Source organism: Entelurus aequoreus, linkage group LG02 (genome assembly GCF_033978785.1).
Source record: "Entelurus aequoreus isolate RoL-2023_Sb linkage group LG02, RoL_Eaeq_v1.1, whole genome shotgun sequence".
Lineage (NCBI taxonomy): Eukaryota > Metazoa > Chordata > Actinopteri > Syngnathiformes > Syngnathidae > Entelurus > Entelurus aequoreus.
The window spans coordinates 11,087,671-11,099,714 of record NC_084732.1 but is presented as its reverse complement, the minus strand read 5'-3'; the positions used below and the strand labels follow the sequence as shown (position 1 = coordinate 11,099,714).

The window sequence follows — 12,044 nt, the reverse complement described above, 5'->3', positions numbered from 1 at the left end:
TGAAATACTCCTTCTTCCTACTGTGGACATATTTCACTATACTAATACTTCATGAAATACTCCTTCTTCCTACTGTGGACATATTTCACTATACTAATACTTCATGAAATACTCCTTCTTCATACTGTGTACATATTTCACTATACTAATACTTCATGAAATACTCCTTCTTCCTACTGTGGACATACTTCACTATACTAATACTTCATGAAATACTCCTTCTTCCTACTGTGGACATATTTCACTATACTAATACTTCATGAAATACTCCTTCTTCCTACTGTGGACATATTTCACTATACTAATACTTCATGAAATACTCCTTCTTCCTACTGTGGACATATTTCACTATACTAATACTTCATGAAATACTCCTTCTTCCTACTGTGGACATACTTCACTATACTAATACTTCATGAAATACTCCTTCTTCCTACTGTGGACATATTTCACTATACTAATACTTCATGAAATACTCCTTCTTCCTACTGTGGACATACTTCACGATACTAATACTTCATAAACTACTGTATAGTGTGCCATACTAATGTAATATCTTAGCCACACCTTCAAAATAAAAGTTTTTCCCCTTAAAATAAATGAAAGTTGTTGTTGTCTCCACAAAGTCTGAGGCTATTTTTAACTTTTATTACCAATCTCTCTTCTTCTTCTTCTTCTTCTTCTTCTTCTTCTTCTTCTTCTTCTTCTTCTTCTTCTTCTTCCTCCCATCAGCTGTGCCAGGGCCTCCTGAGTGTCTCCTACAACCTGGGCGATGGCGACTACAACCTGACCCTGCCCACGTATCGCCTGGACAACGGTGAATGGCACCAGGTCTCGCTGGATCGCCATGACAACGAGATGACCTTGCGGCTGGATGGCGGCGGCGGGCAGAGGGAGGTCACGGGGTCGCGGGGGCGGAGCCGGGAAATCGTCATCGACCCCACGCTGGTGATGGTGGGCAACACCTTCCCGCCCTCGTCCAACAGAAGCTTCCAGGGCGAGTAAAAACTCTTTGATGTTGACATTTTCTCCACAATATTTCACTTTGACACTTTTTATTCCACATACTTCACTTTGACACTTTTTATTCCTCATACTTCACTTTGACACTTATTATTCCTCATACTTCACTTTGACACTTTTTATTCCTCATACTTCACTTTGACACTTTTTTTTCCTCATACTTCACTTTGACACTTTTTATTCCTCATACTTCACTTTGACACTTTTTATTCCACATATTTCACTTTGACACTTTTTATTCCTCATACTTCACTTTGACACTTTTTATTCCACATATTTTACTTTGAAACTTTTTATTCCACATACTTCATTTTGACACTTTTTATTCCACATACTTCACTTTGACACTTTTTATTCCTCATACTTCACTTTGACACTTTATATTCCACATATTTCACTTTGACACTTTTTATTCCACATACTTCACTTTGACACTTTTTATTCCACATATTCACTTTGACACTTTTTATTCCACATACTTCACTTGACACTTTTTATTCCTCATACTTCACTTTGACACTTTTTATTCCACATATTTCACTTTGACACTTTTTATTCCTCATACTTTACTTTGACACTTTTTAGTCCTCATATTTCACTTTGACACTTTTTATTCCTCATACTTCACTTTGACACTTTTTATTCCTCATACTTCACTTTGACACTTTTTATTCCACATATTTCACTTTGAAACTTTTTATTCCACATACTTCACTTTGACACTTTTTATTCCACATACTTCACTTTGACACTTTTTATTCCACATACTTCACTTTGACACTTTTTATTCCACATACTTCACTTTGACACTTTTTATTCCTCATACTTCACTTTGACACTTTTTATTCCACATATTTCACTTTGACACTTTTTATTCCACATACTTCACTTTGACACTTTTTATTTCTCATACTTCACTTTGACATTTTTTATTCCTCATATTTCACTTTGACACTTTTTATTCCACACATTTCACTTTGACACTTTTTATTCCACATATTTCACTTTGACACTTTTTATTCCACATACTTCACTTTGACACTTTTTATTCCACATATTTCACTTTGACACTTTTTATTCCTCATACTTCACTTTGACACTTTTTATTCCTCATACTTCACTTTGACACTTTTTATTCCTCATACTTCACTTTGACACTTTTTATCCCACATATTTCACTTTGACACTTTTTATTCCACATACTTCACTTTGACACTTTTTATTCCACATATTCACTTTGACACTTTTTATTCCACATACTTCACTTTGACACTTTTTATTCCTCATACTTCACTTTGACACTTTTTATTCCTCGTACTTCACTTTGACACTTTTTATTCCACATATTTCACTTTGACACTTTTTATTCCACATACTTCACTTTGACACTTTTTATTCCTCATACTTCACTTTGACACTTATTATTCCTCATACTTCACTTTGACACTTTTTATTCCTCATACTTCACTTTGACACTTTTTTTTCCTCATACTTCACTTTGACACTTTTTATTCCTCATACTTCACTTTGACACTTTTTATTCCACATATTTCACTTTGACACTTTTTATTCCTCATACTTCACTTTGACACTTTTTATTCCACATATTTTACTTTGAAACTTTTTATTCCACATACTTAATTTTGACACTTTTTATTCCACATACTTCACTTTGACACTTTTTATTCCTCATACTTCACTTTGACACTTTTTATTCCACATATTTCACTTTGACACTTTTTATTCCACATACTTCACTTTGACACTTTTTATTCCACATATTCACTTTGACACTTTTTATTCCACATACTTCACTTGACACTTTTTATTCCTCATACTTCACTTTGACACTTTTTATTCCACATATTTCACTTTGACACTTTTTATTCCTCATACTTTACTTTGACACTTTTTAGTCCTCATATTTCACTTTGACACTTTTTATTCCTCATACTTCACTTTGACACTTTTTATTCCTCATACTTCACTTTGACACTTTTTATTCCACATATTTCACTTTGAAACTTTTTATTCCACATACTTCACTTTGACACTTTTTATTCCACATACTTCACTTTGACACTTTTTATTCCACATACTTCACTTTGACACTTTTTATTCCACATACTTCACTTTGACACTTTTTATTCCTCATACTTCACTTTGACACTTTTTATTCCACATATTTCACTTTGACACTTTTTATTCCACATACTTCACTTTGACACTTTTTATTTCTCATACTTCACTTTGACATTTTTTATTCCTCATATTTCACTTTGACACTTTTTATTCCACACATTTCACTTTGACACTTTTTATTCCACATATTTCACTTTGACACTTTTTATTCCACATACTTCACTTTGACACTTTTTATTCCACATATTTCACTTTGACACTTTTTATTCCTCATACTTCACTTTGACACTTTTTATTCCTCATACTTCACTTTGACACTTTTTATTCCTCATACTTCACTTTGACACTTTTTATTCCACATATTTCACTTTGACACTTTTTATTCCACATACTTCACTTTGACACTTTTTATTCCACATATTCACTTTGACACTTTTTATTCCACATACTTCACTTTGACACTTTTTATTCCTCATACTTCACTTTGACACTTTTTATTCCTCGTACTTCACTTTGACACTTTTTATTCCACATATTTCACTTTGACACTTTTTATTCCACATACTTCACTTTGACACTTTTTATTTCACTTTGACACTTTTTATTCCACATACTTCACTTTGACACTTTTTATTCCTCATACTTCACTTTGACACTTTTTATTCCACATATTTCACTTTGACACTTTTTATTCCACATACTTCACTTTGACACTTTTTATTTCTCATACTTCACTTTGACATTTTTTATTCCTCATATTTCACTTTGACACTTTTTATTCCTCACATTTCACTTTGACACTTTTTATTCCACATATTTCACTTTGACACTTTTTATTCCACATACTTCACTTTGACACTTTTTATTCCACATATTTCACTTTGACACTTTTTATTCCTCATACTTCACTTTGACACTTTTTATTCCACATATTTCACTTTGACACTTTTTATTCCACATACTTCACTTTGACACTTTTTATTCCTCATACTTCACTTTGACACTTTTTATTCCACATATTTCACTTTGACACTTTTTATTCCACATACTTCACTTTGACACTTTTTATTCCACATATTCACTTTGACACTTTTTATTCCACATACTTCACTTTGACACTTTTTATTCCTCATACTTCACTTTGACACTTTTTATTCCTCGTACTTCACTTTGACACTTTTTATTCCACATATTTCACTTTGACACTTTTTATTCCACATACTTCACTTTGACACCTTTTATTCCACATATTTCACTTTGACACTTTTTATTCCACATACTTCACTTTGACACTTTTTATTCCTCATACTTCACTTTGACACTTTTTATTCCTCATACTTCACTTTGACACTTTTTATTCCTCATATTTCACTTTGACACTTTTTATTCCACATACTTCACTTTGACACTTTTTATTCCTCATACTTCACTTTGACACTTTTTATTCCTCATACTTCACTTCGATACTTTTTATTCCTCACACTTCACTTTGACACTTTTTATTCCTCATATTTCACTTTGATACTTTTTATTCCTCGTACATCACTTTGACACTTTTTATTCCTCATACTTCACTTTGACACTTTTTATTCCTCATATTTCACTTTGACACTTTTTATTCCTCATACTTCACTTTGACACTTTTTATTCCTCATATTTCACTTTGACACTTTGTATTCCTCATATTTCACTTTGACACTTTTTATTCCACATATTTCACTTTGATACTTTGTATTCCTCATATTTCACTTTGACACTTTTTATTCCTCATATTCCACTTTGACACTTTTTATTCCTCATATTTCACTTTGACACTTTTTATTCCTCATACTTCACTTTGACACTTTTTATTCCTCATATTTGACTTTGACACTTTTTATTCCACATATTCACTTTGACACTTTTTATTCCACATACTTCACTTTGACACTTTTTATTCCTCATACTTCACTTTGACACTTTTTATTCCTCGTACTTCACTTTGACACTTTTTATTCCACATATTTCACTTTGACACTTTTTATTCCACATACTTCACTTTGACACTTTTTATTCCACATATTTAACTTTGACACTTTTTATTCCACATACTTCACTTTGACACTTTTTATTCCTCATACTTCACTTTGACACTTTTAATTCCTCATACTTCACTTTGACACTTTTTATTCCTCATATTTCACTTTGACACTTTTTATTCCACATACTTCACTTTGACACTTTTTATTCCTCATACTTCACTTTTACACTTTTTATTCCTCACACTTCACTTTGACACTTTTTATTCCTCATATTTCACTTTGATACTTTTTATTCCTCATACTTCACTTTGACACTTTTTATTCCTCATACTTCACTTTGACACTTTTTATTCCTCATATTTCACTTTGACACTTTTTATTCCTCATACTTCACTTTGATACTTTGTATTCCTCATATTTGACTTTGCCACTTTTTATTCCTCATATTTCACTTTGATACTTTTTATTCCTCATATTTCACTTTGACACTTTTTATTCCACATATTTCACTTTGATACTTTTTACTCCTCAAACTTCACTTTGACACTTTTTATTCCTCATACTTCACTTTGACACTTTTTATTCCTCATATTTGACTTTGACACTTTTTATTCCTCATATTTCACTTTGATACTTTTTATTCCTCATTTTTCACTTTGACACTTTGTATTCCTCATATTTCACTTTGACACTTTTTATTCCACATATTTCACTTTGACACTTTTTATTCCACATACTTCACTTTGACACTTTTTATTCCACATATTTCACTTTGACACTTTTTATTCCACATACTTCACTTTGACACTTTTTATTCCTCATACTTCACTTTGACACTTTTTATTCCTCATACTTCACTTTGACACTTTTTATTCCTCATATTTCACTTTGACACTTTTTATTCCACATACTTCACTTTGATACTTTTTATTCCTCATACTTCACTTTGACACTTTTTATTCCTCATACTTCACTTCGATACTTTTTATTCCTCACACTTCACTTTGACACTTTTTATTCCTCATATTTCACTTTGATACTTTTTATTCCTCATACTTCACTTTGACACTTTTTATTCCTCATACTTCACTTTGACACTTTTTATTCCTCATATTTCACTTTGACACTTTTTATTCCTCATACTTCACTTTGACACTTTTTATTCCTCATATTTCACTTTGACACTTTTTATTCCTCATATTTCACTTTGACACTTTTTATTCCACATATTTCACTTTGATACTTTGTATTCCTCATATTTGACTTTGCCACTTTTTATTCCTCATATTTCACTTTGATACTTTTTATTCCTCATATTTCACTTTGACACTTTTTATTCCACATATTTCACTTTGATACTTTTTATTCCTCAAACTTCACTTTGACACTTTTTATTCCTCATACTTCACTTTGACACTTTTTATTCCTCATATTTGACTTTGACACTTTTTATTCCTCATATTTCACTTTGATACTTTTTATTCCTCATTTTTCACTTTTACACTTTGTATTCCTCATATTTCACTTCGACACTTTTTATTCCTCATATTTCACTTTGACACTTTGTATTCCTCATATTTCACTTTGACACTTTTTATTCCTCATATTTCACTTTGACACTGTTTGTTCCTCATATTTCACTTTTTATTCCTCTTATTTCACTTTGACACTTTTTATTCCTCATATTTCACTTTGACACTTTTTATTCCACATATTTCACTTTGACACTTTTTATTCCACATATTTCACTTAGACACTTTTTATTCCTCATATTTCATTTGACACTTTTTATTCCTCATATTTCACTTCGACACTTTGTATTCTCATGCTTCACTTTGACGCTTTTTATTCCTCATATTTCACTTTGACAGTTTTTATTCTTCATATTTCACGCTGACAGTTTTTATTCCTCATATTTTACTTTGACATTTTTTATTCCTCATATTTCATTTGACACTTTTTATTCCACATATTTCACTTTGACACTTATTATTCCTCATATTTCACCTTGACAATTTTTATTCCACATATTTCACTTTGAGACTTTTTATTCCTCATATTTCATTTGACACTTTTTATTCCACATATTTCATTTGACAGTTTTTATGCTACATATTTAACTTTCTATTCCTGATATTTCACTTTGACACTTTTTATTCCTCATATTTCACTTTGACAGTTTGTATTCCTCATATTTCACTTTGACACTTTTTATTCCTCATATTTCACTTTGACACTTTTTATTCCACATATTTAACTTTCTATTCATGATATTTCACTTTGACACTTTTTATTCCTCATATTTCACTTTGACACTTTTTATTCCTCATATTTCACTTTGACACTTTTTATTCCTCATATTTCACTTTGACACTTTTTATTCCACATATTTATCTTTCTATTCATGATATTTCACTTTGACACTTTTTATTCCTCATATTTCACTTTGACACTTTTTATTCCTCATATTTCACTTTGACACTTTTTATTCCTCATATTTCAGTTTGACAGGTTTTTTTCTTCTAATTTCACTTTGACACATTTTATTCCTCATATTTCATTTGACACTTTTTATCCACATATTTCAATTGACACTTTTTATTCTACATATTTAACTTTCTATTCCTGATATTTCACTTTGACCCTTTTTATTCCTCATATTTCACTTTGACACTTTGTATTCCTCATATTTCACTTTGACACTTATTATTCCTCATATGTCACCTTGACAATTTTTATTCCACATATTTCACTTTGAGACTTTTTATTCCTCATATTTCATTTGACACTTTTTATTCCACATATTTCATTTGACACTTTTTATTCCACATATTTCATTTGACACTTTTTATTCCACATATTTCATTTGACACTTTTTATTCTACATATTTAACTTTCTATTCATGATATTTCACTTTGACACTTTTTATTCATCATATTTCACTTTGACACTTTTTATTCCTCATATTTCATTTGACACTTTTTATTCCACATATTTCATTTGACACTTTTTATTCTACATATTTAACTTTCTATTCATGATATTTCACTTTGACACTTTTTATTCATCATATTTCACTTTGACACTTTTTATTCCTCATATTTCACTTTGACACTTTTTATTCCTCATACTTCACTTTGACACTTTGTATTCCTCATACTTCACTTTGACACTTTTTATTCCACATATTTCACTTTGATACTTTGTATTCCTCATATTTCACTTTGACACTTTTTATTCCTCATATTTCACTTTGACACTTTTTATTCCTCATATTTCACTTTGACACTTTTTATTCCTCATACTTCACTTTGACACTTTTTATTCCTCATATTTGACTTTGACACTTTTTATTCCTCATATTTCACTTTGATACTTTTTATTCCTCATATTTCACTTTGACAATTTTTATTCCACATATTTCACTTTGATACTTTTTATTCCTCAAACTTCACTTTGACACTTTTTATTCCTCATACTTCACTTTGACACTTTTTATTCCTCATACTTCACTTTGACACTTTTTATTCATCATATTTCACTTTGATACTTTTTATTCCTCATTTTTCACTTTGACACTTTGTATTCCTCATATTTCACTTTGACACTTTTTATTCCTCATATTTCACTTTGACACTGTTTATTCCTCATATTTCACTTTTTATTTCTCTTATTTCACTTTGACACTTTTTATTCCTCATACTTCACTTTGACACTTTTTATTCCTCATACTTCACTTTGACACTTTTTATTCCACATATTTCACTTTGATAAATAATGATAAATGGGTTATACTTGTATAGCGCTTTTCTACCTTCAAGGTACTCAAAGCGCTTTGACAGTATTTTCACACTTACCCATTCACACACACATTCACACACTGATGGCGGGAGCTGCCATGCAAGGCGCTAACCAGCAGCCATCAGGAGCAAGGGTGAAGTGTCTTGCCCAAGGACACAACCATCCTAGTCATAGGATGGTAGAAGGTGGGGATTGAACCCCAGTAACCAGCAACCCTCCGATTGCTGGCCCGGCCACTCTACCAACTTCGCCACGCCGTTAACTTAAATAAATATTGAACATCTTAAAGTGTATTTTTTTCCCAGTTGGAAAAACGGGGTTGGACGTTGTATTTTTGTTTGTTGGCATCACATGATCACGGCATTCTTGCTTGTTCGTTCATGTTGATGGGCTCATATTGCCCATCCGATTTGAAGCTGCAATATTACCACAAAGGGACACTTGGCTTTGTAATCATATTTGTTTTTCTCCTATTTTTGTTACATTGCAGCACTTTTCACTAGCGAGTCAGTCTTGCCCTCTGCCCACCGAAACAAAGATTGTGGATGACTGAAAAGAGGGCTCACTGCGTTCAGTTCAATAAAGGCGCTCAGGTGCTGAGAGCAAAGCAGAAGTGAGACCTCTTTCTTTTGGTTTGAAGCGCGAGACGAAGAAACGCGAGGCTCAACAATTCGGATTAGCCAACATGTCTGTCACTCAAATGCCGGTGACTCTTGTGGTTATTTATCATTTATGGCACTAATTAAAGCCTCTATGTCAATTAATGGTGCATCCCTACTGCCCTGCCTGCCTATCAGTGTTGGACCTGGCACTGCCACTCAGTGTGAGAGTCCATAAAGTCCAGGGCAAGAACATAGCAGACTAGATATTCATGTGTTCAAGTGTCAGGCTTTTGGGTGCACCTTGACACTTTTTATTCCACATACTTCACTTTGACACTTTTTATTCCACATATTCACTTTGACACTTTTTATTCCACATACTTCACTTTGACACTTTTTATTCCTCATACTTCACTTTGACACTTTTTATTCCACATATTTCACTTTGACACTTTTTATTCCTCATACTTCACTTTGACACTTTTTATTCCTCATACTTCACTTTGACACTTTTTTGTCCACATATTTCACTTTGACACTTTTTATTCCTCATACTTCACTTTGACACTTTTTATTCCTCATACTTCACTTTGACACTTTGTATTCCTCATACTTCACTTTGACACTTTTTATTCCACATATTTCACTTTGAAACTTTTTATTCCACATACTTCACTTTGACACTTTTTATTCCTCATACTTCACTTTGACACTTTTTATTCCACATACTTCACTTTGACACTTTTTCTTCCTCATACTTCACTTTGACACTTTTTATTCCTCATACTTCACTTTGACACTTTTTATTCCACATATTTCACTTTGACAGTTTTTATTCCACATACTTCACTTTGACACTTTTTATTCCTCATACTTCACTTTGACATTTTTTATTACTCATATTTCACTTTGACACTTTTTATTCCTCACATTTCACTTTGACACTTTTTATTCCACATACTTCACTTTGACACTTTTTATTCCTCATACTTCACTTTGAAACTTTTTATTCCTCATACTTCACTTTGACACTTTTTATTCCACATATTTCACTTTGACACTTTTTATTCCACATACTTCACTTTGACACTTTTTATTCCACATATTCACTTTGACACTTTTTATTCCACATACTTCACTTTGACACTTTTTATTCCTCATACTTCACTTTGACACTTTTTATTCCTCGTAATTCACTTTGACACTTTTTATTCCACATATTTCACTTTGACACTTTTTATTCCACATACTTCACTTTGACACTTTTTATTCCACATATTTCACTTTGAAGCTTTTTATTCCACATACTTCACTTTGACACTTTTTGTTCCTCATACTTCACTTTGACACTTTTTATTCCTCATACTTCACTTTGACACTTTTTATTCCTCATATTTCACTTTGACACTTTTTATTCCACATACTTCACTTTGACACTTTTTATTCCTCATACTTCACTTTGACACTTTTTATTCCTCATACTTCACTTCGATACTTTTTATTCCTCACACTTCACTTTGACACTTTTTATTCCTCATATTTCACTTTGATACTTTTTATTCCTCATACTTCACTTTGACACTTTTTATTCCTCATACTTCACTTTGACACTTTTTATTCCTCATATTTCACTTTGACACTTTTTATTCGTCATACTTCACTTTGATACTTTGTATTCCTCATATTTGACTTTGCCACTTTCTTATTCCTCATATTTCACTTTGACACTTTTTATTCCTCGTACTTCACTTTGACACTTTTTATTCCTCATACTTCACTTTGACACTTTTTATTCCTCATATTTGACTTTGACACTTTTTATTCCTCATATTTCACTTTGATACTTTTTATTCCTCATTTTTCACTTTGACACTTTGTATTCCTCATATTTCACTTTGACACTTTTTATTCCTCATACTTCACTTTGATACTTTGTATTCCTCATATTTGACTTTGCTACTTTTTATTCCTCATATTTCACTTTGATACTTTTTATTCCTCATAATTCACTTTGACACTTTTTATTCCACATATTTCACTTTGACACTTTTTATTCCTCATACTTCACTTTGACACTTTTTATTCCTCATACTTCACTTTGACACTTTTTTGTCCACATATTTCACTTTGACACTTTTTATTCCTCATACTTCACTTTGACACTTTTTATTCCTCATACTTCACTTTGACACTTTGTATTCCTCATACTTCACTTTGACACTTTTTATTCCACATATTTCACTTTGAAACGTTTTATTCCACATACTTCACTTTGACACTTTTTATTCCACATACTTCACTTTGACACTTTTTATTCCACATACTTCACTTTGACACTTTTTCTTCCTCATACTTCACTTTGACACTTTTTATTCCTCATACTTCACTTTGAAACTTTTTATTCCACATATTTCACTTTGACACTTTTTATTCCACATACTTCACTTTGACACT

At 31.4% G+C, this 12,044-nt stretch overlaps 1 protein-coding gene across 2 annotated transcripts in view; it reads left to right on the top strand.

Moving 5' to 3' along the window:
* si:ch211-186j3.6 (neural-cadherin) overlaps positions 1–12,044 on the top strand; it is a 250,919-nt gene that overhangs the window by 217,102 nt on the left and 21,773 nt on the right. The window contains exon 33 of one of the 2 annotated variants that reach the window (XM_062021330.1): positions 733–997. In XM_062021330.1, the coding sequence (XP_061877314.1) occupies positions 733–997 (265 nt within the window). Of the gene's footprint in view, positions 1–732; positions 998–12,044 lie in introns of those variants that run through there. The other variant, XM_062021337.1, reaches the window with a different exon arrangement.